The following is a 27,325-nucleotide window of genomic DNA, read 5'->3' on the forward strand; positions in this document are numbered from 1 at the left end:
GAGCATCAGCTCTACTGAATGCTGCTTACATTCACAACAGGATGGGAGAGAGAAACCTTTACTGTGTTTTTGCACAGGGCTGACTGTTAAGAGACATTCTCTAATTTCTCTCCCAACCTCTTCCATTAAAAGCAAAAGGCCAGACACATCCCAGGCCTGTTGCAGACGGTACGTGGAATCCATATACAGCAACAAATAAATGCAACAGATGCAAAAAGCTTTACTTTTCCTTCCAGATTCCTTTTTCGTGCTGAAAACAGCATGAGGACCCAGCACAGCACTGACTGAAAAAGAACAGTGGATTTGTGGCTTTTACTGAAAATTACATTTCCAGTCAGAAAAAAATTAGAAGCCAGCTAGCAGAGGAAAGGACGGCAGCTTGTCACCCTGAATTACACTCTGCCTTGCAGGCTAGTAGGAGTCATGAGCAGCAGACCAGCTTGCTCAGCCCTGGCAGGGCCTTCAAATCCAATCCCCCCGCAAGCCAACCCGGAGCAGCGCAGCAGCCAGGAGCGCACCCAGGTCGGGGCACCTGCCCAGCCAGCGACGCAGCCGCCACTGCTCTCCCCGCCTCCATACCTGCCAGCTCGCAGCACTTCAAAGTGAAATGCAGCCTGGCCAACTTGAGTCTTCTTGCCACAGGGAAACTAGCTGGGGCGCACCATCTCCAGAAATATATCTCTAGAAGTATCTTTTATTAAAGCTCTTGTGTTAAAACTTGGTTACATAACTTTGCTTATTGGCTTAGCTCAAAAAAACAAGAGTAAGGCCAAGTATTAATAGGACATCTGGCTGTTTTTACCAGCTTAGTTTCAGCCAACAGGACCACCAAGAGAGCTCTCAACTACTAAGTCATGGCCATCTAAAGCCAAGAGTAATTCAGAGCATATAAACATGCTTTACGCCAAAGTCAGAGGGTTGTATTGACTAAACAGGCTCTTTATTGACCTGAAGGGTACTTAAATCACTCTGAACCAGTACAGTTCAATAGCTTTCATCTGCTTCCCAGCATGTGGCTTTTACAAAAAAACCAATACGGCTCAGGAAGTGCAATTAGCATCCCAAACTTCACTGATTCACATACTAGATGTAGTAACTACAGCATTATGGCTAGTGCCTGCATATATTTGCAAGAGAACCAACCGAAAATCAGCTTCATTCATAACTGTCACTAGAACTTGCTAATTTTCAGGCTCCACAAACCCATCTGCAAGAATGACATCTGTATTCGGTGCTCACCAAGCAGTGAATTAAAAAGAGTAGCTACCATTTCTTGTTAATTTAGAGCCTGGAAGCTCTATCAGCCAGGTTGAGTAGAAATAGGGTATTTGCATGAGGAAAGTGAGACAACGAAGACTAATTGTATTAAATGGAACAGCTACTCCAGGAGCAGAGCAAAAATGAAAGTTTAAGATTCTTTGGATAAATCCATTCAAGCAGTGCAAAGCTATCATACCAATACAACGTTAGCAAGGCTCAAATATCAGGCCAGAGATCCCTCATTCTAATATGAAGAAGAGGAATTATAGTGCGCTCTTCTTAAATATCACCTTTTGGGATGTGCTCCCAACCACCCTTTCCTTTCCTCCTTCCAGCCTTCCTAACCTGCAGATCCAGAGCTCACCTCAAAGGAAAACCTTCCTTGGAAGTCCTCACTTTACCTAGATAGAAGAAGTGCCAGCATCTCGCACAGGCTTCATTTCAGGACAATATCAACTCTGTCTCTCCAGAAACTGCTCAGCATCTGTGAAGTTTAAACATCAACAGTGCTCCCCACCACCCCACTCCCCCCGTCAAAAAAAAGAGAGTACTACAAACGACTTAACCATAATGGGCAGCAAGCTGACATTTATAAAGGAAGAGTTACCGGTTTAACAAAAGAGATGACTCTGGTAGACTTTGCCATCTTGGCTGGAAAGCTCAGAGTCGAATGCTTTACAGAAGGTACAAGACTACAGGTATGGAGCATTCCCACAGCAAAGCAAGATTTGACAGGCAGGTGCAAGCTCTACTGAACAAGCACCTCCCAGAGGAAGCTCGCTCTTTGATTCAGTGTTTAGAAGCAAGGAAAGTCTCCTTGAACACTAGGAAAAAGCAGACATTTCATACACGCTGTCAGGAGTGGCAATTCTGACACCAGTTCTGCTTCTGCAAGATGTCCCTGAGCTCGGAGCCCCTTCACAACCCAGATGAGTGCTGGAAGGGACAGACAAAACACAAAACAACAAAACCAGCCTGTGCAAGCTTCGGACAAGATGCTACAAGAGCCAGGGACTGGCTGCTCTGTTCCCATGTCATGTGCTCTCCTCTAGAGCACATCTGAAGAGGCATATGGGAAAAGAACTTGATTTACCAGTACTGACACTGGTCAGAGGTTTCGTCCCTGGCTGGAAGCTTGAAACAGAGCTACTGTCTTCAGTAAAATAGTTTCTTTTGAATTTGTGTTCCTGAAGTCCATTCATGTCTTCAGGGTATTTTTAGGACTGACTTCAGACAGAAATGTTAAGGTGCCTTCCCCACTCCTGTTTGTTGCTCTGAGATAAGGAAAACGGAGCTTTAAAACATTTCAAAGCTACTAACAGCTACACCAACATCTACCAGCAGTCTCTGACACTGCTACAATAGCTTCACTATGTCCACTTCAAATCGTGGCAACTGCTACRCTACCCAACAGCGGGCTCTAGTCACTCATGCCAGGGCTTCAGCATTTTTCAGCTAAAACCTGTCAAGGGGAAAGGGTCTCGAGTGCAGCGTGGTGCCCCCCTCCGCTGTCTCTCCTCCCCCTTCACTACTGTGACAAGGCCACGTTTCTCTCCCGCATGAGCTCATATCTCAAGTTAAAGAGCCAGATGGCACATCACCGAGGGCTGCGATCCAAGCTTTCTTTGGTAAAGCTTTACCCCTTGCAGTGGACAGTACAAATATAAATACATGAAAGGAGTCTGATTGTTCAGGAAGGAGCTTTTTAGAGAGCTGGAAAAAAAATAAATAAAGCTGAAGATCTACAGCCTCTCAAGGCTGGAGGCAGGGCTGCAGCAGGGGCCATGCTGATAGGCAGTAAGTTATAAGCAGAGAAGCGACTATGAAGCTCTTAAAGTTGGTTGAAAAGAGATAACCCAGCAGCAGAACAAGGATTGCTCAAAGCAGCTGAGAGGCAAGAGGGATTTTAACCTCCAGATCCCCTACAGAGTAATGAAGTCGCAATGGAGGGAGCCTGCAATTGCCAGACATCACACGAGCAATATTTACGGATAAAGAAACAAGGCCAGTTACACTCTGAGTAGAGCAGGCATCTACTGCCACAGCAGCTCTGGTTATTAACGTGCAGCTCTGGGGACAGCCGGCAGCGGTTTAGAGTCATAACTTGCACGAAGCATATTGCTGGCACTAAGGAGCCCTCACCCACCTTTCTCCTGAGTCTCACAGGGCAGGGAGCAGGTAYTCCAAAAACTAAGACCTCAGCTGCCGCGAGGCCAGTTTTTGTCAGTGAAGCAAGTGGCATTTTGTCCATCTGCACCCATGGAACCCTAAGCCAGATGCTTCCTCTCACGGTTCCTTTGCCTCAACACCGAGAGTTCTCCCAGCTTTAAACCCYGCTGTCTTCTGGCATTTCCTCCAAGATCGAGACCTTTCGTAAGGCATAGAACAAAGTGCAGTACTCTCAAAGCTACTTGGTTTAGTGGATCCGAGTATGATCTAGAGATTTTCAAAGGCTCTAGTCCAGCACCAGCTGATGGCAGCTTGCATTTGACAGCCCATCCAGAAAATAAGTGTTCATTTCACAGCCGATGTCGCTACCAGTTTTGATCTTGCTGGGCATCTGACACACTAAGGACTAAGGGGAAACTGAACAGCTTCTATATGCAGCTTGAGGAGGTCAATGTTGAAGCAGTATGTGGACAGAAAGGATAGTGCTGTTCATCTCTCCCCGTCCTGACTCAGGGTCAGAGATGGTTTCTGAAGTTGGCCCATTTCAATGTGCACTGGGAACTTTTCACTTTGGAAGGAGCACCCCAGAAAAMCAGTTCTTTTTCCTCTTAAATTGAAAAAATCCAACCACAAAGTGTTTTCAGAAAGTCATTCAATGCAAGGACTGCGGTCCCTGGCACACATGGGTCCAGGATCATAGCCAGCAGCAAACTTACATTCTCTGGGGTAAATGTACCTCCATAATCGTTTTTCACAGCCAAGAGAAAGATGGAGGCCAGCAATATCCCCGAGGTGACTGGCATCTAATTTTTCATCACTGGAGTATTTATGGCACAGCCATTTGCAGAGTCTTGTAATCACTTTAGCGCCTCCTTGACCCCTGGCTCCCCCTTACTCTGCATCTTCTAATTGCATCTGAACAAGCAGGAGGGAAGCAGCAAAGTGGGTAGATAAAGGAGAGCTGAATAGTTGGCCCATGACACTTGGAAGGACTGCAGAGAGCAGTCGCAGAGCCAGGTCTGGCTGCACCTCCCTCCCACCCCCCAGCTTGCTTTGGCCTCCCACTGGCTATGAAACAGGAGCCTTCCTCCTTCCTGACACCAGGTAACCTTGAGGAGTGTCTCCCCTCCTTCCCCTTCCCTCCCCCGCCGCCAAATTTGTTAGTGTGGTACAAGAGATTAATGAGCTCCCTCCAACACAGCATGAAGGCAAATTCATTATTACACAGACACTGCCCAGAATTCTTGCAAATTCATATCATCTCCTGGCAGGGTAATGGCAGCTAAAACCGTATTTATATTGACTCCAAAAGCCGCTGGGTTAGACAGCTCTAAAGCAAGGGAGACTTGGACTAGTGTGACACTGATGCGCAAAGGGCCCTGCAAACATGTCAAGCCACAAACTGCCAGGGTTAGGAGGTACTYGGTTTCTGCAAGGATGACCGTTCCCGAAGGCCACTAATCCCTCATCGGCCACAACACATGCCAGCTCCATCACTAAGCCRTCACGTTTGCTCTTGACTTTTTCCCCCATCAACTTTTCAGTAGAGCTTCACACCATTTTTCGGTTGCCTCGAGGTCGTAACTTCAGGGACCAGAGCATCACCCCATTCACTGAGCGGTGTCACGGAGGAGCTGCCCGGAGGCAAAGCGAGTGGCCCCCGCTTTGTAACTGCAGCAGCACAAAGGCAGGACACAAAGCCACAGCGCTTGGGGCTCGCAGGCAGCCTGCTTGCTGCCTGCCTGCTTTGCCTACACTGTACAGCACACACCAAACAGACTGGTGCAACAGGCTTCGGAGATCAGCTCCGCCTGAGAGCATTATACCAACTTCAACTTACACGATARATCCCAGCTGCATTATTTGTATTTATAGTCCTGCTTACAGAAGCATGAGCCACATGTGGGATTTGCTGATGTAGTCCAAAAATCCACATTTTTGGACAAGAGCATCAGTGATCTCACCCAGAGATAAAGTGCAATTTAGGAGGCTGTTAAGAAGTTGCAGACTTATTTCGGCGTATGAAGAGATACTATCCTGTCCAGAGCCCTTCCCCACATAAACTTCTGGCAATGTTTAGAGTGGCATAGCTGCACAGCTCTGCAGCCCTGGTGCTTTTTACCTGTATGTTGAGGAATTAATGACAATTTCAGGGGAGGAAAGAACAAGACTGCTGCCCTACTCAATGAAAATGCTGCTGTGAGGTCAGGCAGGCAGCAAGGTCGGAGCTCTGTTTAAAAGAAAGACTAGTGTTAAAGCACTGAACAAAATACTGGAAAACATGCTGTTGAGAAAAAGGCTTGTATTGAGTCTCCCGGGGGACTGCTTAGTTGACTTAACAGGTCTCCTCCAGCTCTAGTTTCTAGGATGTTGTCACTACCACGGCACAAGGTAACACTGCACAGAGGAAATGTATTTGTGACTTATTTTCTACAAAAGTATTCAACAGAAGACAGATCAATGAGTCTCCTGGAACAATCTAGTCCAGAAAAGGAATCTTCGACACAGGACTGCACTCTCTTCTGTGGGGAAACCAAGTGCATCTGAGCTCGCCGGTGGCCTCTGCCAGTCGCCCCAGGCACGCTGCTTCTTGTAAGGGTTAGTAGCACCYGCAGCACACCTGGCCAGACATGCAACCGGTCACAGGAACCAGCTCAGCACMCTGTCCTTCTGCACAGCCCTGGCCACCCAGCTGCAGGCAGCAGGGGGAAGGATTGGCCCTCTGGTAGGCAGGCTCCAGAAAAGCTCAGTGTCTGACCAAGCGTCAGCACGGTCCAAGCTCTGTTTAAGAAAAAAATGCTTCTCATTGCGAAGCAAACAAACTGCTCTACGTAAAAACACATTCCAGTCCCCTGCACTATCGATTTCTCTGTAAAAAGAGACAAGCTGATCCTTTAAAGATAGTTGCTTCAATCCATAGTCTTGCTGTTTCTTCACCATTGTACCAAAGGATCCCTCTCCCATCCCAGCCCTGCAGCAGGGAAGCTTGCCTTCCAGCTGATACTTCCTTTATTCGAAAGGCCAGGAGCTTATAAGGAAAGCAAGCAAGGCAAATACCAAAAGCTGAACTCCAGCTCTTGGGACAGCAATACAAGTTTATACTCCACTTTCAGAACGCTGTACTCGTTCCCATCACTCCTGCCAGGCCAAGAGAAACCTCTTATCCACAGGCCAGTTACTAAAATTTCTTTTGCATTAGGAAAGGTCAGGGCTGTGGGAAACTCTGCAAAACTGCTAGTTTATCTGTCACAGGCATATGATGAGTGAGCAATAGAGAGAATTTATTGACAAGCCCACAGAAGAAGAATGGACCAGGATGAAGGAGGCAGGATTTATGCCATATTAACAAGGCCATGTGCCAATTTCAACCTTATTAGTTTCACAATAAAAAAAGCTAAGAAATGCCTTCCTGTTCCACTCCCAGACACCATTTATTTCAAATTAACGTGGCTCCTGTCCTCCTTCAACCACTTCAGAGCAAAGGAGCAACTTAACTGACCTCGCTTATTGGAAGCTGACTAGATGAGACACGAGAAGCCTCCAAACAGCCCCTGAGACTGGGCTTTTAGCCAAACAGAGCTGTATTTCAGAGGCACCTGTAACAAACATAGTTAGGGCTATTGATATTTATGCTTAATGCAGTGCTAATTCCTCTCCTGTCACAGTAATRGCTCAAAGCTCAGGCGCTTGCACATACAGAAATGGCACAATATTCTGGATTCCCAATAGAGGCTTTTCCCTATTTTGAAGGCTTTCAGAACTGGAACTACGCACAGAAATAGCAGCTGTTTTTTGTACATTTGYTTCTATTTCCATATTAGCACCATAATAAACCACACTAGAGTATTTGCGCTAGCGAAGAGCATGCAACACCTTTGGCAAGGTCTTATCATAAATAACTTCTTATAGAGCATACAGGGCAACATGCTAATAGTGCCCCAGTCCTGTAGCATCCTTCCTGTAAGCTGTGGTAGCTCGGAACATAACAATGCTACAGTACTGGAAGTGATTTATTTAAACGAGACGTTGGCTTCACACCAGCAAGGTAAACTTCCATCAGCCTTCCTTCCTCCCTCCCAGCCTCACCCCGGAGCCCAGGGCAAGCACCCCAGACGGCACGCTCAAACCCTTTTGACTGATGCGCTGTGAAGTCAGCCCGCCCCGCTCTAGACACCTGCCGCTGAAGCAGCTACCTTCCCCACCGCTGGTTCTCAAGGTCTCCAGACACTGAGACCTGAAAGAATAAATATCCAGGAGACAGCAGCTGTGACCCATTTATTACCGGCTGCTGCTGCAGGGCACAGCTGAGGAAGGCAGGACAAAGCAAAAGCACTTGCTGCAAAGGGAACAAGTGGGGCAAAGCCAGGTGCCCTTGGAAGATGCATCCTGTTTGCAGCACTGCTCCAACTGTTTCTCCTGCTCCCAGGTGGCAAGAGACAGCTTAGATCAAGCACGGCTGTTCAAGTACAGCCATGAGGGCTACCCTCCTATATTTGCTGGGAGGTAAAAACACAGCGGCCACAAGGCGACCCTGACCTGGAGGCACGAAAAGAGAGGCTAAAACTAGTCTCATGCACTGAAAAAGTTGATACGTTTGCCCTCGCTAGGGCAGTTTTACCTAGATCTGTTTTGAGAATAAAATCACAGGTACCTTCACACAGAGCAGAGAGCGTGCACACGTGCTGTACAGTCAGAAAGGAGAAATGCCAAGGAGAGAACAGAGCACGTACGCTGGAGGGACGAGGAAGGAGCTCTAGGCTACGGCAGAAGCGGGCCCAGGAAGGCAGCACCACGCGGAGACAGAAGGAGACGGGATCTACATCAACACCGATCAGTTCAGCCTTTGCATTTACCGATTAAGTTCTGCTGGCACCAAGCAACTGTAAGTGTCCTCAGACTACCTCCTCACCCCCCTGCACAGCCTCCCGCGGCGGCAGCCGGGCCCCGCTCTGGTCGCTCAGTATTGTGATCAGAGCGTCAGGCTGGGGTGACATTGTCCCTTCCTGAAGGGAGACGGTAAGCGCCTGCAAGCCCGCTCATTTTATGCACTGCACAAGCATGTTTCCAACTGGGATAATCTCCATTAAACCATCTGCGCTCCCATCTTCACTCGGCCCGCACCCGCTGGGCTGCCTGCGATACTGCAGCATCTGTGAACCTGTAAAAGCGGATGCCGTGTCCCTTTTCCCAATCAGCTAAAAAACCAAGAGACTCAGACAGAACAGATGCACCTGGTAGCTTTAACACACAACTAAGTCAGGCTACCAGGAGTACCCATGCCAGTGCTTCTCTTCTGAAACGCACATAGCTTCCCCTGAGAACTGAAGCCATTTCCTTCCCRTTCTTGGAAGACACCATGTCCCAAATTGCCAGAAGAGGAGGGCTGAGAAGAGCATAAAGGTTTTAGCTACAACGGCTGCCACGGTGCACAACAGAATCACTGTTTGCCAGGTCATGAATGCATTTTGGATCAGACACTCTGGATGGCTGCTGATCCCCAGGATTTAATCTCCTATTTGCTTTCTAGAAACAAGGACTATCATGTCGCATTTCTACATCAGAGTAACACCGGATTAGAAAGACAAGAAAGTATTAGGAAGAGAGATCTGAAACTTAAATCCACTGCCCCTTCCCCTCAGTCTACACAGATGACATCTAACTGGCCTTACAGAAAGCACGATAAAGAGACGGCATTGAAGCACAAATCTGACGTAGAGAGAACTCTGCTCTGCCCTTAACTTTGCCATCAAAACAGCCAAGGGACTCAGGAGTCACTTCAGCTGTTGAGGACATGACTGTGTTGTGACTGATCTGCAGAGAAGATAGGAAGCCATCGATCTGCTTTAACTGTAATCAGCCCTTACCTTCAACAAGGTCACTGGGCCATCTAACACGTGCCTCTTTCCTATCCAGTTTGCCCCACATGGTCTTGTCTTCACAGGTTTGGAACAGCATTGCACAGCCTGTCTTTTAAACCCACCCAAGACCCCAAGGTCCAAAGGAGAGGTGGCAAATGTTAGCAACAGGTGATGGGACAGGAGCAAAAGATTATTTCAGTATTTCCTGCACTTGCCTCTGACTATTTATTTTGCAAGCCTTTATTTTGAAAGCCAATTTACAAACAAGAAGCAAGATAACCATTTGTTCAGACAAAGGTTAATAGGGGTCTAGTGGTCTCTGAAGACTCTGCAGTTGCACTTAGGTGTGAAATTTTGGAGCAGCAATAAAGATGCTGCACAGACAGACAAGTCTCAAGAGAAGGATTTAATCTGTTTAACTATTCTCATTATATACAGAGTTTTCAGCTTCCATTCACAGTGATCAGAGCCGACACAGCTTCCAGAGGCCTTTTTGCACATTAAACCATGAAACAGGATTTTTACGTCAGTCATTCTTTTTTCCCCCTCCTTACCCAGCTCGAAGAGTCAATGTTTGAAATTGTTATTGTTGAAAAGAAGACAAGGCGTGTGGGCAGAAAGAATTGACAGGAGGAAGGCAGAACAAATCTTTGGCAGAGTGGTGGCACTTGGCACAAATGAGTTCCCATTGGCAGCATTTTCCCAGAAAACCTATAATAGACTATTTGTCCTGGTAGTTCCCTCTTCCCCCCCAAAAAAAGCTTTCCGTGCGGCCCTGCGCAGAGAAGTAGGGATATAGCACCACATTCAGAGACCTGCTTCACTGGAACAGGGAAAGGGTTTCCGTTACATCCACCCATCCTGCTCCTAAAATCACTCAAAGCCTAAATACAGTGCAAAGGCAAGGTGAGAAATCTAGAGGCAGGCATCTAGGACAACAGGGCTCATCCAAAACCAGGGCTGCTTTCTTTCGGGATTGCAATGTCCATCTGTCCTCTTGCCACAGGGGAACTTAGCCTGCAAGAAAAGTCCTTGTTTGCCCACTGAAACGTGGAACCTGAATTATTCAAAGGAAGGAGAACTTAAAACAGAAAAAGAAAGTCAAGACAATAGAGTAAATTCTCTAGAGGCTGGGATCCCCCGGGATAGAGAGAGGAAATCCCTGTGCTCTTGTGGAATCTCACTCCTTCATTTTGCTTTCATGTTGTCTTTTCTCCTTCAGACAGGCAGTTTTCAGCTATCTCACGTGTCCAAGACCCCACTTCTGTACACAAGCTTGGACAAAATTTGCAGAGAGTTATAGTTCTCCATGCTGTAAAGAGTAATAGAACTCCGAAAGCTCCAGGATATATCCAAGAAATAACTGCCAGACTTTCATCACTGCAATGGAGCAGTGAACATTTCTCATGTCTGGTGACGCCAGGTTTTGTATTATACACATTATTCCAATTAAGCTTAAAATAAATGCTACATACAACAATTCTGGCAGCAGCATGTTTGATAATTGAAAGCCTGACCACCCTGTAGCCCCGTCCATGGAAAGAGAGGCAATTTGGAAGAAATCTGATAGAGAGATAACATTCCCTTTCTTTTTTAAATTAAGGATAGCAGTTGTATCTGACTGCATCAAGTCCTCCAAATTATGCAACCCTCCAATAGTGGTTTGAAGCTTCCTACAGCAGAAAGCTTCAGAACTTGCACAGTGCTTATGTCACAACAACCTAGCAAGTTACAAAATCTTTTCATTCCTAAAATTTCTTTTCAAGTGAAACTTTAAGAGAATCGGGCATGTTCTGTGATGTCTATATTAAAACATCTCTAGCAAGATACCACATTTGGTGAACGATGACAAACTGTGTTGCTATTTTTTACTTGACACTAAGTGACTTCGTCCCCCTGCCCTCCCATCCCCAGGTTTCTCTCAGAAAGTTTAAGAGCTCTGACTACTGGTCACTAGTTGTCCACATTATAACCAGGACAGTGGGGAAAATATTAACCAGCATCATCTCTTCAGAGGTGGCCCAAACCTGAAGACAGTGTCAGTGCTGTGGGTCTCAGTGTTTTATGAATGATYACCCTCTCTGGGTAAGTAGATCATCATCATCTTTGCTTTCTGGGGAATAAAACAAGACACAGGTCAAGCATTAAGTGAGACTAGCAGAGCTGGGGACAGAACAAGTCCCAGTTTACCCGCATACTCATCTAGTGAAAAACATTAGAAACCTTAATAAAAACTACAGCTCGGAGGTAATGCTGACAGCAGACTTCTGAACACAGCAAACGTGGAAACAATTCCCTCCTAGTAATCCACCACAGACTGATACAGCATTTTCCTGCAAACGCTCCCTCCCTACTCCTAACAAGGAGCTGAAATCTTCATCTCAATTACTGAGCAGGGGAGGATTAACCACTACCAAAGACTTTGCAAATATTTACTCTCCAAATCCAGAAGAGGAGACAAGCAGAGGGAAAGGTGTCTCTGAAAGTCATGTACACACAGACAACAGCAAGTCTAATGCTCATACGGTCTTAATTTTTTTTTTTTTAATTTTTCAAGTGCTAACAATTACCATCATGAGCTATAGGCATAATATCTGGGAGACACAGGCAGTAATTAATGCATGTCTGCCTTTTCTGACTAACTCCTTCTGCTGGGTCAGGAGGAGTTATTGAAATTCAGGGAGGAAATCCTCAATCATGTGGAATTTTTAAAGAAATAGACTAAGACGCAATTTAACAAAGCAATAATATTTCTCTTAAATAATTAACTAGGCTTTGACATTCACTAATATTCCTGAGGCCCAAGCTCTTACTTTTTCAATAATGCTGGAACAAGTGCACTCAGGGACGTGATCCACCGCACGCACAAAACACAGTAACCACAAAATAGCTTTATATAGTCTCTACCCCTGAATTTCTCTGCAAACGCAAAAGGGACACCTCCATCCAGAGCCTTTTCACTCTTGTTTTTTTTTTAAATTGTCACCTAAAGCCTTAACAGCTCTGCCCAAAAGCCACACTGGTTTTACTGYCACAGCTATGCTACTATGCAGCACTTAAATACTTCCCTCTTCCCATTTTGCCCTACTGACATCTGTCTTCAGGTATGAGTGCTCAACGCCCACCAAGCTCAAGAGAAGCAGTGTTTATCATCCTTTGGGAAAACCTTGGTTTCACAGCAGAACCACCGCGCAGTAATAGATGCAATAGACAATCCTAAACTAGACAGAAAGCTATTACAAAAGCAGCATATAGCACTGGATGTTGTTTAAGTAGAATGTTTCCATCATCTCTCAAAAAGCAGATCCTCCTGCAGYATAAACAGATCTTATTCACACACAGAATGCACTCAAGAGAGCCTAATATACTTGAGTATATTGAGAACAAYTACTTCAAAGCAACTTACTTCAGCCAGGCACTGAAAAAAAAAACAAACAAAAAACCCCCCAAAACCACTTTGGCACGGACATATCACCTGCTTAAGCAATACAAAACTATACAACAACGATGGAACATTATTTAACAAACCCAAAACCATAAGGATGACTTTGATGGCCAGCGTAGCCACCAAGCTGAAATACAGCAAYGTCACCAAGACGACAGAAGAGGTAATTGGCCAATAAGGCACGACTGAGTTGAGAGCTTCACACCTTTGTTGTTCACTTGAACCACATTATCCCTACAAGAAAAAAAMCCCGCAGCCATGCTATTTCAGATCGGAAACAATGTTTAAAGGGAAATAACGGTCATACCAGTTTCAGAAACTCACCAGGTACAGTCTGTACGCATCGATCCGTCGAATTGGCCCCCAGCACTTATCTGTATCATTATACTTTGTGCCATCTCCAACACTGCAAGAATGGTTGCCAGTGGCACTACTGCGAAAGGAGGAGGGAGAAATAAAAGGCAGTTGCTCACTCCTAGCAATTATTTTCCCTTTTCCTACATTTAAGAGAGAGGAGAGCTCAGAGACAAGAAGCATCCATTCCTCACCCCCTTCCCTGCCCCACCAACACATACACGCTCCTTGCTCTGTTGCACAGTTCAGCAAACATGAAGTCACCAAAAACCATGCGTTTAAAGGCAAATCTCAGATTGCATGCAGTTACTTAGAAGTTTGGCCATCAGGCTTTAGAGGCCATATGTGGATCACCTRGGCTTCCATTTCCAAGTCATGGGTCCAAATTCAGCCCAGCACAAATCTGATCAAAACGATCTCTTCCACTGGCTGTTTTTTTGATTATGAGAAAGGAACTAGTCTTAGTCCAAAGCTCGTCAGGTAAACATTGCAAAATAATATAACGTCATCACTAGYGGGTCACAGGCTTGGTAAGTGTCACACCTCTCATTTCATACCCTAAGTCACAGAGAAGCTAAATTTTGCACAGGCTACAGCAGTCAGACTGGTGAGCAACAAGTCCCACATCTGCAAGGTGCTGAAGCTGGAAGTACTTCACACCTCTGGACTCATCTGAAATCAGGTCAGTTACTCTTCAGGCACCTAACAGCAGCGGAGCATGCAGCAGGCACGTGGGGGGAGAATATAAAGCAACCTCACCTTCCCACCTGCTAAGTGGTGAGCTGTCCTTGAGGCACTTCTCTACTCCAGTCTTCAGAGGGAAGAGCTGATCCCAGTTGGACTTATYACCCCATCAAATCCCCAAACCCTAMCTTCTTCACCGTTAGCGCGCAACCCCACAGTGGTAAGCACACTTACCAGGTCACTTGCATGAGAGAGACCGGTACAGCCGCTGCGTAGATTGCCAGGTCCCCATAGAGGTAGATAATTATGCAGAAATAGAAGAGGTTGACACCCACTGCAGGAAAAGGGAACATTGTACAGAGATGGCAGAGTACACGCGGATTCTTGAACTCTGCACTTTACATCAACAATTCACATGAAACTTTTCCAAGGTCTTTAAAAAAAATCYATCTATCTATATCTATATATATCTCACTGTTTGCCTCCTTAGTTTACTTCCTTCTGCAACAAACTCCACACAAGGGTCACAGCAGCAGCTCAGGGAGCTTAGTTATAACAGAGGAACTGATAGACAATAGGTGTCTCAGAGATCAACTCTGCCTTGTTGAATATCTGGCCTTGACACTAGGCCCTCTAGTTTAAGCCCATCCTCTAACAGCTGGCCAAAACCAACAGGTCTCACACAAGCCATCCACCAGATGAAGCTGTCAACCTGGAAMAGCCCCAGGCAAACATCTAGAAGATGCTGACAGACCTGGTAGCAACACAGCTTCAGGAACAGTGAAATGAAGAGACAAGACACCTTTAGTGCTGTGCTGACTCTAAACTTTGTGCTTGTAAAACCGCAGGACCTTCACATTAGGGATTTGGCCCCACAGAGCTCAGGTTCCATAGGGCTGAAATGAAGCTGCTCTGGAAGATCCCTGAACACCAGCGTGCTAAGTCAAGTTTCAAACCTGCAAAGCTTTAAAACCTCCTTTCTGCAGCTCTCTAATATACCAGTGCCACAGACAGGGAACACAGTCTTTCCTGCCCTACACCGTAGGTTTTTTTTGGTTTTGTTTTGAAAAAAAGCTTGCTCTGCTTTCAGYTGTGAGACTAAAAATGCCTTAATCAGGTAGACAAAACAGCTTTACTGGGGCACAACAACACATGGATGTGAAGGACTGAAATCAACAGGTATAAAAAGATGCTTCATGAGACGCTGGGCTTCTTTTCTTACAAGTGAGTTAGTATAAATCTCACCAAGGCAAGACAAATTGGAACATACTTTAGTTCAGAGATAGGTGAGCTATGAAGAAAAAAAACCCAAAACTGTCTCATTTAAGAAGTTGATATTAAAGGAAAACTGCTCAGGGAACCTGCCCATGCTTTCTAATTGTACTGGCTGATGCTAAAATCTTAGTGCAGCTTGGGCAAATTAGTTCACCTCTCCAAGCCTCACCTGTGACGACTATCAAACAAGGATAACATTATTGCAGGAACAGGGATTAATATTTCTACAGTGCTTGATAGCCCCCGAGTTTTACCATGGGCTTTGCCATCCTACYGCCCCTGGATCTCTGGATGTCAGGAAACATTAATAGTCTCTCTCCTTCATTTAAGTAAATTATTCAATATGCTGAGGGTACTTAACAAAAAAGCATTTCTAAAAGGGGCTGTATTTGGAGAGCAGCAATACAACTTCCCTACTTCTATAAAGCAATACAGTAAACCAACACACCAGAAATGTTCCTAGTTTGTCTAAATTAGAACATAATGAGATCTTCAGCCCCTCTACAAATAGTCAGCCCATTTTATATACTCCCCCCTTGTTTTCTTCCTCTGTGAAAGATTTAAGATGGCTACACCCTTAGGAGTCTCTGCATCATTCTGAAGATGGCAGCAAACTACCTACCAGTTTTCTCCAACTTCCTATTAAAGGAAGCTGAAAATTATAACAAGTATCTGACCTAAGACAGAAGCTCAAGATCCACTAAGCATGGGACGAGCTAGACACAGATATAGATTTTATTTTGGGGACCTGCTACTAATTTCAGGCCTCAGTTGCTCTATTCATAAAATAAGGTTAGCGTGACAAGCTAAGAATTCAAGATAAATCGTTCCTCCCTGTGCCAACAGTCATCTTGCTTTTGCTAAACAGAAAGTTGAAGGCTTTCCTGCATTGGGCACATGAGGGTATATGAGAACAGAATTTTACTTTAGCATTTCTTCCACCTGTCAGCACACCAGCACCACAAGAACCAAACCTACAGCAGCACCACTGGGTACCCACTGGGGCTTTGCTTCTGGGCGTACACTCTACGCCTGTTCCAGTGCCGACTTCTGGCTGTGGGAAGTCCAGGTGATATTCCTCTCTGAAACCCTTCCTCTCCAATGGCAGGAAACTTTAGTGTCAGTTCTTTTATAAACTGCTGCTGACCCTCCCCAATCAATACTTTCATTACTGGACACAAAACAGGAAAAATCAATGACTTCCTGTGAGGACACAGCACAATAGAGGCGCCCAGAATCCATTATTACAATAAATGACTGCCAGATTCCAGAARAAAGCACCCAACATTGCAAGTTTAAAAAGAAAAGAAAAAAAAAAAATCATCCTTTAGAGCTGGTTCTTTTTGAAGAGCGCACTGCAGGCCCTTCACAGCCTAAACTTAAGTCAGCTCCCTTTAAGAAAGCAGATGGTCTGAGGTAGAGATTTATCCCCAGCTTAACTCTCAGAGTTGCAGATTCAACTCCTGTTAGACTGTTAAAATCCATCAAGGAAAATGAACAGATAACTCACTAGAAACCAGAGGTTTTGAGGGCTGTTGCAAAGCCTCCACTAGCCTTCCTTCTGAAGGCTGTAAAGCTCTCAGACATCTCATCTTTGGACCCCCRCTTTGTGTAGTGTAAGCAAAAACCAACCCAGACATTTGCTAGCTGTGAAACTGCAGAGGTTGGTGCTTGGAGTCAGGACTTCAGGTACTGCCCAGTTTCTCACTGTAGCTGACTGAGCAACTGCCTTCAGGCGAGGCCTTTCTGCGCCACTGTCAGAAGGAAGCACTTCACAAAGTATCTGCAGAGGGATGTACTTCACTTGTCTCTTCCCTGCAACTGCTCAGCAGACCAGAGGGCATCTCTGAACTGGGACTCTGCAACACTACAGGGATGGAGTCTCATTTCTGAGCACAGAGGAAGGGAGAGCAGCAAATGAGTGACAGCTACCCTAACCCTTAGCTGTGYGTACATTTTAGCTGGAAATCACAAATAGTTTCAYGGTAGGATCCGCGACTGTTCCAGCTGACTTCCTGCAGAGGGTCTTATCCCTTTGCATTGGACTGTGTGGGTCCAGATGAGGATCCCTAACACAGAAATCAGATAACCCTGGCTAAAGCAACATTAAGAAGGGGGATTAAGATTTAGAATACTAAGCAGTTTATATCACTTTGCTAGGAAAAGTGCATGAGCTCCTCACAGGAGAGAGGACATGAATTTCCAGCACCCTCTGCTGGCTGAGAAGCAGCTAGCATTAAGGCAGAGGGACCTTCTAGAAGGCAACATTCCCAACCCCTGGCTTGCTTGAGGGGTCCTTATCATCTCCCTCTATGAAGTTCATGCAAAGAGGGGCCTTTTGAAACTAGCTCATGGGAACACTCCACATGGGTTCCCCCAGCTCACCTGTGGCCGAACAGACCTGTCATTATCCACAGCTGAATCCTCAGTGACACTGCTAAGGGGTGTTACACACTGCTCACTCTCATAGCACTTCCCAAATATTACTCCCCAGTGCACTACTAAGACAGTGAAGTGTTTGCACTTCCCCCCCCCCCCCTTAAACAGATGGTGAAGCAAACAAGCAAGAAAACTTGTCCAAAGTCAGGGCAACTGAGTGCTACAGGCAAGGCTAGGAAGAAAAAAATTCTGGGTCTCCAATTCACATTCAATTCACCTCTCCTCCTTTTCAACTAGAAAAGTAGCAGTGAGATTCAAAGTGTAGTATTTTGATAGTCCTAAGTGATTTAAATCTATAAAGGCCCAGAAGAGGAGCAAAAAAGTTTTTTTTCCATCTGAACTTTAAAAACAGCAAAAATATAGTTCAAAGAGTTCTTATTCCTTAAGCCCAGCTGTCCCTCGAAGGTAACGGGCTTACACTGGCATAAAGCTGGTGTAATGTAGTGGAAAACACCAGCCCATTGTGTGTTTATAAGGTGGCCAGTGAACAAAAGAGAATATTACTTTCCACAAGAAATGGGGCCTGACAAGCTCAAAACCGCACAACTATGGTGTCTGATGATTTTCTGGCTCTGCATAGTGTTTCTCAAATGTATTGTTCTCTAAGTATCAGCACGCCTAATTTTATAGCTGTATTTCTATTGTATGCAGCAATGGATATGGCTTTATTGCAGTATAATTACGAGCTTGTTCCCTGATATGCAACAAAGGCTTTTAAAAGCACACAGATAAGACATCTGTCTATTTAAGTGCACACCAGGGACCCTTTCTGATTCAGCAGTTTAGTGTCCAAGCAGCCCTTCTTCTAGGTGACCTCCCCAGACACACACAGCTCTCAGTAAGTTCTCTCCAGTGGCCTCTCTCCTTTGGACCAAAACTTATGGGGTTCAGGGAAACCCGAACGCCTCCTTCTCAAATGCTATCACCAAAGTGGGACTAGTGTACTCTATAGTTTGGCTCTGCTGCTTTAGATAGTGAAGATCACAGAGGATATATGCAGCCCAGAGTTAGATTGAGAGCAGTCAGAAGAGGCAGTGACTTTTACTTATCTGTCTCAAGAAACTGGGCCTATATCCTGCAACTGTTATTTCTGTTACTGCACCCTTTCTTATGCAGGTTCTGGCCCATCCAAGTATAAAATACTCCACTTTGCACAAATACTACACAGGGGGATGAATATAGTCCACAGAGAAGGAATGACACTTTTGGGTGGAACATCACCAACTCAGGATGCAAACTGATACTGAGAAGCACCGAGATTTAAGGAACAGCCATACACACAATGTGCAGCAGGACTTGAAGGGACTTTTGAAAACATTAAGCATTTACCTTTATTGAAGAACATGGAAGCCATCTGACCCATTTCCACCCTTTCGGTGATTTCAAAGATATTGGGTGAGCCACGTCTCTCTGCAAGTTGAAAACAAGAAGTGTTTCAAACAGTTACTCCAATAAACCCAGAGGCCAGACTATCTGAACACACCCAAGAAGCTCCAGCAACAGCTTTAAAGACAGTATGTACTACTCCACACCTGCAGAGTCATCTGTCCAACAACCCTGAAGTTAGTTTAAAATGTTTCCAAAATAAGATATTCTCATCTCAGTGGCCTAGAAGGAAAATATCAGACAGGAGAAGGTAAAGAGAATTAGCAATGAATCTTATCTTACAAGTCCTAAGGACTTTGGGATGCAAACACAKGGAGTTAAGGGTGAAATGAACAGAAGAGTCCTGCTCTGCTTACTGGAGCCTACTGGGATGCTGCCTGCAGAGAAGAGGTCTCAGATCCAGTGAAAGCATGAACTGGGTACTTACGAACTGAAAGGATAGGTCGTGTCTCTGCTCGCTCATAGCCATCTTGGAGGAGAACATCACTGTCAGATACTCCAGAGGAAGAATCCTCATCCTCATCTTCCTGGCAGAAAAGGAAAGAAAGAACACAGCTGAGACTTCTGCTACCCACAGCACAGGCTGTGGCACCACCAGTATCCCAGCCTCACTTCCAGCACCTCAAAGGAAGGTTCCAAACAAGGCAGGGCAGGACAGGACAGGCTAGAAAGTATAGGTGATACCAGGGAGCCCTTGTGTCTGGGCTCGGGACATGCTGATGGCAGAAAAGGGCACTAGCAAAGCAGGCTAAAGTGAGTGACAGAATAGACTCTGTTGTCCTAGCAGGTCATATACACAGGAATAGCATCCAGTTGGTGTAGTGATAGGTGGCACTAGGAAGTTAGAAACAGCAAGTCTGGAGATCTGGCAGATCTGCAGGATTGCAGAAGTGGTAAAAAAAAAAATCCAAATGCATTCATTATTATAGCTGGCCAGAGCAGACATGTTCATCTCATAATTTCAACCCACTCGCCTGCAGGCAGGGATCTGAATCAGTGCAAACAATTATGCTTCACATTGATCCAGAAAAGCCACTAAAGCCAGGATCCAATAAACCAGAAGTCAGTTTTACAGCAAGGACATGCTCCAAGAATGTCCATTCCCTGGAATACAGTCTGAGTGACAGCAAGGACATTCCAGCTTGTCGCAGTTAAATGACCTGAGATCAGCAAGGATTTATAGACCTCAGCACACTCCAAATGGCACCAATGTATCGGCTGCCACCTCTCCACATTCACTGAGCAGCACTTCAGGGCAAGGAGAGCAATCAGTAAGAAATGTGAGCAGCACAAGAGATTTTTCAAGGCAGGAGGRGAAATTCCTGACTTCAACGAGTAACCCCATGGGGAATTAATAGCCATATTTTATATGGCAAAGTTAAGTACAGTAGAAATTTATTCCTTTATTAAGGTTACTAATGAGGCAAGGCAAAGCCTGCAGAGGAATCTGAGGACAGCCCTACAAGATAAAAGAACGATAGGACCCTGAAAGTTAAAGCCTGCACAAACCTTGCGTTTTTCCATTCTCTTCCATCGCAGTTGGGCGTTTGCAGCAGCCATGGCTTCTACCACAAAGGTGGTAGTCATATAGCTAAAGGGAGAAATTCAGTTGATATTAATAGTAGTAAAGAGCTGTAGCTGAAGAGACACAGGGAATTATTCTCATCTGTTTTCAGGAGCAGAAGCTTCTACAAAACCTTTCACCAACTTTTTCCCCACCGCTGCCTTTTTGGTACAGTTTTTTAACCCAGCTTGCTGCTCCCCACTGTCCTCAAGATTAAGGTGCTCAAGCAGGGCACAAAATACAACATGCAGTAAAATATAACATTGCCATCAGATTAAGGAAACACCTTAAATATCTGGAAGGCACCTTGCTAGTGGTTCAGAGGGTTGGAGAAGGCAAGAGGATTTTCCCCTTTGTTGGGCAGCAAGCTTCCTTTCCCCTTTTAAGTCATAGGACTAATACAATACTGTTGTGAAGCTTATCCCTTAGGGGYCCATAGCATAGGTATTACTGTTCCCGGAAGAATCTTACAAAGGGCATTAAAAGTAAAGCAGCAATACAAGACCGATGAGCAGATCACAAGCGCATGAAAATATGCTTTGCTGGAGGACCATGGGAARACCTGTCCACAGAGATGACGGCTGAAGCTACCAATGCTTCTACAGATGAACTGTCATTATCTCAGTTAAACAGTCCTATAATAAAAACCTCAAATCAATCTTATTTAAGGCTTTAAAGTGGTTTCTTACTGCTTCAGGAACTGCACTCATTTATCAAGTTCAAATGAGAAATGAGTTTTGCCAGGATAAAAGAAAGCAGCCCCATCCTGAGGCCCACATAGCAATTTCTGCACAGATTTTTATCACACTGAAGAGAAGATCCCTAGAGGGCACGAGGGAGTCACAGGCACGAGCACGGGAAGAAAAGCAACATGGAGACGCAGCTCCCAAAGCACTCAGCACCAGTAGGCAATCCTTTCAGGTCAGCAGAAGAGCCTGCAAACCCACATACTGTGACTGCACCAGATTAAACCAAGCAAAATCATATCAGAAGGTACTGAGTTTTATGCACTGACTTCACACTTTAAAAATAATGCATCTAGAAGGAATTGCTTCCAAATCTCCCAGTTACCGGCACTCCCACAATTCACATTTTGCCAAGCCTCTGAGACATACAGCTATGAGGTACAGAACTTACAAGCATCAACACATTTAGTACTGAGAGTTGGCTACCTTTATATAGCAGCATCGAACAGAGCAGAAAAGCACTGCCTCCAAGTCAAAGGTACATTCAGGCCGACAGAGCTGGTTACCCACAAGAAAGGAACTTCTACATTCTGTTCTTACAAAGGCAGGAGAGGATTTTTCAAAACCAAGCTAGAACCAAGCAAGGATTCACAACACATCAGGAAGATGGCGCTGCTATTAATAACTGGAGAATCTCAAGCTATTTAAACATCACTGCTGTATCAACAGCTTTCAGCTCCACCTGCTGCTCCAGCAGGGAGGCATCTGGGCAGAAACTCACAGCGAACCAGCACGGATCCAAACCACGAGACCAACTTCAAGGTCTCAAGCAGCAAAGGTGGGAACGAGACAGGCCCAGCTACAGGGTAATTTGTTTTCTTGACACTCTTGCCTCTGTCCAGAAWATTGCCAGAGGCCAAGATAAAACTAACACAAGTGGTCTGCTTCACAACTGCAAATCACAAGGCAGAGAAACGAACCTGTGTCACTTATGACCTGGCCAGTGTTAGGGAAATCTGTCAGTGACAGAGGCAGGCATGGGATGTATCTGTGGTGAGGACAATTTCAAAAAAGGAAGCTGGCAGAAAGGTCCCAGAAGACTCTGGACTAGACAGAAAATCTTTCCTTTCTGTCAGGAGATGGGATGTAGCACCATATCCTGGATATTAGTCAGACTTCCACAAAGATGCAACCCTCCAAATAAGGTCCACAGGCAAGACAACTGTAGAGATCTCAATGCTTAAGCAGGAGAGGGACAGAATCACTCAGAAAGGCAGCACTTTAAGTCTTAGAATGGTTCTTACAGTTCTGCCTAACTGAGGCCTCCAGTCTGCTAAAGATACATACCTCATAAAGCCCAGGAACATTAGGAGAACAAGGCTGACAAGCCACCCTGCTGTTGCAAAGGCCTTTGGCATGGTTAGGGCTCCTGTCCCGACGATGAGGTTGAACATATAAACCAGACCAACCTGAAATCATCCACATAATCCAATATCAGAGTTTGCAGCTGTCCCAGAGATCATCCAAGACACCTCACAGGCATACTAATTTTAAAGAGAGAGGAATCTTTGTGAGCTAGCAGAGAAGGAGCAAGTCCAGACTAGAAATAAATACAGAAGGAGGGAACCGATAACCAAAGAGAATGAAGTGAGTTTCAGCATATTTCTGGGGAAATACGCTGATATTCCCTCTCCAGTTTTCTACTTCTTTTCAAAGCTTATATGGATTATTTAATGATCTTGAAGTCACATTTGGTCACATATCCATCACTCCAGGGGTTTGGGAACAGGGAGCGCAGAGTATGCTTAGTACTATGAAACCCTTCATTCAGCACACTTTTGGAAACTTGAGTTACAGAAATGTGACCTCCAGCTACTCCAGACAGTCAGTACCATTGCCATGGAGTTAGAGGAGATCATCACCCCAAGGAAGAAGGCCTCACCTACTCGAATAAACACAAGGAGCATCTCCATCAGCTGCCACCGTGAATTTAACATTTGTGCACAGTGCTGCCCAATCTAGAAAATGGGTGGCAGCCTGAAGCAACAGCACTTCCCACTTGAATTTTATTTTGGATTTTCTTCACTATTTTTGAAGGTTGGTTGCGCAAAGCAAAACCAGTGTTGCCGACTGAAGGGGGTAGCCACAAAATCACACAACTCGTGCTGGCGAATAGATGGTGGTTTAAACTGGGTTCCTTAGGGCACAGACTTCTCTCATTCATGATCTTTGCTTGAAAGCTCAAAAGAAGAAAGTGTCAGCACCCAGGAGGATTAGCTATGTCCCAGTGGAATTACTCATATTTCCCCCAAAACTATACATATGCTCTATGAGTTGCAGTCATCACTCAGCAAGAGGAGAAAACTCACAGAACATGCGAGAAGACACTATTACTTGTAAAGACAAGTTTACCTCCAAAAGGTACTTCTAAAGTTAGAAAGCACATGGGCTTTTTTGTCATTTTTCAATCCAATGCCTTCTACCAGAAGGGTCTATAATATGGGCCTGGGTCTCCTTATTTTCTGATCTCAACCTGAGTAGTTATGACGGCACACGAAAGATCCTATTAAAAACTCTTTTTCTTTACCCTTAGCCAAGCAGGAAATTTCCAAACAGAATTGTAATTCAGAGCCTGCTTGCCATTTTACCAGGAAGCAGCTGAGCACACTCTGGAAAAGGGGTACTGTTTATGGAAGGAGAAGGATTTCATCCTCTCAAGCAACTAGCTTTTTTCTGATCGGGGCAAAAGATAATTGTACACCTGGACAGGACTGCTCCCCACCCCAAAACTGCAAATTTAGCTAAATTCAAGATCAAAAACTGCCCCCGAAGTTGTTTAATAGGTCAGAGTCTCTCCAGAGGAGAGCTAGTAAAGAACTCTATCTGAGTACACTTTCCTGGGTGTGGAACAATTAATACCAGGAGTTTTCCTCAGAGATCCTGCAAGCACTCCTGCCCTACATTCACTGACATTAGCACAGTAAATTCAGCTTTTGACCGATCTCCCAGAAGGGAGAAAATCAGCCATTGCAGCTTGCAGGAAAGTTCTTTTCATTCAGCTGGCAGAGCTGTCATTTCCCAAGCACATCTCCTGCTCCAAATGCCCAGGGCCATCACTCACTTTTCAGTGAAGGATGCTTGAATAAAAACTCAGGTGATTTCCTTGACTTTGGTCAAGTAGACACAGAGATGAGAATGATGCCTGAGTATTCAATCTGGCTAGACATCTTCAGGAAAAAGGAGAGAACACTATAGCCTTTTTGGTGAGACTCTAGGAGATTTCTGCAATACTAATGTAACAACATAAGAGCAGGTGACACTAATCCTTTAGGGTCTGGATGACCCACTTACTCTTTCCTTTTTCACTTGTAGCCTATTTTTGCAGTCTAATATGCAGTTCTTCTAAATTCAGTCATTAACACGGAGATGAAAGTTTTAAAGCATTTGAAAGCCAACACTTAGATTTCAGCACTGGTTCTGTCTTGAATGATTTGTGAATTCACTTCAGAAAAAAATGTCTGCAGAGCAAGTGGCCATACTGTTTTTAAGAGCTGACACTGTATGAACACCAGTGGCTATGATCACTGGTATTTCCAGTAACGTAGTAAACTACTAATTGGTTCTGCAGAAAAAGCAAAGTGGGATAGTTTCCATGTCACAATTCCCCCTGCTTATGCTAGCTTCACATGACAATTTGGGCTGATGAAAACACTAAAGAATATATAAAAAGTAAGAACAAGGGCTGATACAGGATTTGAAGCTGTTCTTAACACGTTTAGAACCATACCTTAAGCAGGCATTGTCCCTTTACAATATATAAAGGGATCCATGATGCAAAATAAAGAAAAGAAAAAGAAAAACCCCCACGTACTAAGCATTATAAGTAGCTTATGCCATGAAGACGTACCATCTCTGAGGCCCTGCAGCAAGATAACCCCATTTTTAGTCACATTTCTGACTGTAAATGAAACAAATCAAGCTAAATTTTGCAAGTGTCTCAGAGATAGGAAATCTTTGTTTCACAGGTTCTTGGGACTTTTTCAGGACAAGATACCACAGGAAAGAAACTAAGCTGTTTTACCACTCTTTGACCTACATCATCCATTATCTCATGAAATACTGAGCTTATGTTCATAGGGAAGTAGGAAATGAAAAACAAATAATGCTGAGAGAGGAGGATTTTGAAAAGACTACTAAGCAAAAACCCAAACGGCAGTCATGGGCCAAAACAGCAGTACTTACATAAGGAGAGTAAAGCTCTCCAGTATCAGTAATGCCACCAGCCATGTTGAAGATGGTAGGGAGGCGCAGAGCAAGCAGGGAGTTTTCAGCCTCTACTGCCTTTAACCTAAAGAAACATCATAAAGTTTCATCATCTTTTTCAGAAAGAGTAGGAACTCATGAGTCAACTGTTGCACATTGGTTTTCTGACATTAAAACAAAAGAGGATTTCAGTAAGACATTGCACTTCAGACAACCCGCAGATACACCCCATTCACATGCAACACTTGGTTCAATAAGCTGTGAAAAGTTCTCTGCGCCTGTTGAACTAGTTGAAGTAATCAGAAAGCCCTGTCCTTTCACAGCACACAGTGACCTAAATTCATCTTCCCAAAATAGCCAGAGGGGCCATTTCAGACACTAAAACCTCAAGAGGAAGAATGCCTGCCTTGAGGGTGATTTCATACTTCTGCTTCTCACACAGGTACTACTCCTAAAGAGCGCATGCCTTCTGCAGATCAAAGCAGTAAAAGACAGCTCACAGTCTCTCCTCATTATCTCAAATACAGAAATGAGCAGACAAGTGAAAGTACTGGACCTTGGAAAACAAAACATTTTGTTACATATACCAAGACTTCCATAGCAGAAGCATTCAGGGAACTTCACATCATCTGGAAAAAAAAGCTACTGGGGGAGGAGGTACCCCAATGTTCTGAAATATTTATAACTCAATAAGTAATTAGTTGTAGTTGAATTATTTAAGAGCTTTATCAAACTCTTTATACTTCTATAGTACAAACCTTTGCTCTTTGTTAGTTATAAGAACTGGGACAATTCATCAGCACAAACCTCATGTGTTAAGAATGCTGTTCAAAAAGCAAACTGGTTGTAAACTTTTCACTTCCTCACCCACAAAACTACAGCACACAATTAGCAAGAACAGTCCACTGTGGTCATAACTAGATTGGCCCTCAGAACAGTAGAGGAAATGGTCTCTGTCATTTGATCTAAGCTCAAGTCACTGAAGCCAAGAACCAAGAACAAGGGGCAAGCCTGCTATCGCACTAGCAGACACCTCAGAGACACAGCCAGGGGGAAGCGTGCTAGCATAGGGCAAATTCTGCCCACGTACTGCACCAGCAATGTTTTAGTTACTAAGCAATCACTAAAGAGAGAGGGAGAGGGAGAGGGAGAGAGAGAGAGAGAGAGACAAGGCAAAGATTCCCACGGACATTCACACTACTTCAAGTAAAGGACTGGGGGAGGATAGGGAGAAGCCAGTCTATCAGAGAGGCCAAGACAAGAAATAGCAAAGAAAAGAGCCAGCGCTGCGTTACGCAGTGAGCGGCTCGGAAACAGGCACAACTGATAAAAGCCACAGTACACAACAGAGCCTCAGCTGGGCAAACTTTTGTCACTTATGACAAGGAGGTCCAGCCCTTGCCCTAACTGAGCCGCTCCTCCGCGGACAGCAGCACCTCGTATCCTCTCCCAGGGAGACCACCCCATCCCAGGAGGGGCCCTATACACCCCCGGAGGGGGGCATCGAGCCTCCCTGGCCCCGCGGCTCTGCCGGAGCCCTGTGGAGACAAATCACCTCCCAGCTACCTGGTGCCCAGCCCCACCAGAGCTTCGACACTGCTGCTAACCCACGGGAAACTCCTCCAGCCCCACAGAGCCCCCTCTGCAGCCCCACTGAGCACCACAGGCCCCCTCTACAGCCCAGTGGGCATCTTTCACCATCAGACCCTGCTCACTCCAGTTATAGCCACCTCCCCAGACCACCCCATATCCCACAGGGACGTTCCCGGAGCCACCTCTCAGCCCCCTCCCCACAGACCCTTCCAGAGCCACCCCACATTTCTCCCCTCAAGGGACAGTCCCCAAACCAGCCCACAGCCCCCCTCCCCACAGACCCTTCCAGAGCCACCCCACATTTCTCCCCTCAAGGGACAGTCCCCAAACCAGCCCACAGCCCCCCTCC

General features: G+C 45.2%; 1 protein-coding gene across 5 annotated transcripts in view; it reads right to left on the minus strand.

Moving 5' to 3' along the window:
- TMEM104 (transmembrane protein 104) overlaps positions 1-27,325 on the minus strand; it is a 48,235-nt gene that overhangs the window by 20,292 nt on the left and 618 nt on the right. For 3 of the 5 annotated variants that reach the window (XM_026090429.1, XM_026090430.1, XM_026090428.1), the window contains exons 2-8: positions 25,363-25,468; positions 22,468-22,589; positions 20,380-20,461; positions 19,298-19,397; positions 18,814-18,894; positions 14,005-14,104; positions 13,057-13,165 (exon numbers count right to left, since the gene is read on the minus strand). In XM_026090429.1, the coding sequence (XP_025946214.1) occupies positions 13,057-13,165; positions 14,005-14,104; positions 18,814-18,894; positions 19,298-19,397; positions 20,380-20,461; positions 22,468-22,589; positions 25,363-25,407 (639 nt within the window). In that variant the 5' untranslated portion in view covers positions 25,408-25,468. The remainder of the gene's footprint in view (positions 1-13,056; positions 13,166-14,004; positions 14,105-18,813; positions 18,895-19,297; positions 19,398-20,379; positions 20,462-22,467; positions 22,590-25,362; positions 25,469-27,325) is intronic. The other 2 variants (XM_026090432.1, XM_026090433.1) reach the window with 2 other exon arrangements.

This window comes from Apteryx rowi, unplaced genomic scaffold (assembly GCF_003343035.1).
Source record: "Apteryx rowi isolate R43461 unplaced genomic scaffold, aptRow1 scaffold_86, whole genome shotgun sequence".
NCBI lineage: Eukaryota > Metazoa > Chordata > Aves > Apterygiformes > Apterygidae > Apteryx > Apteryx rowi.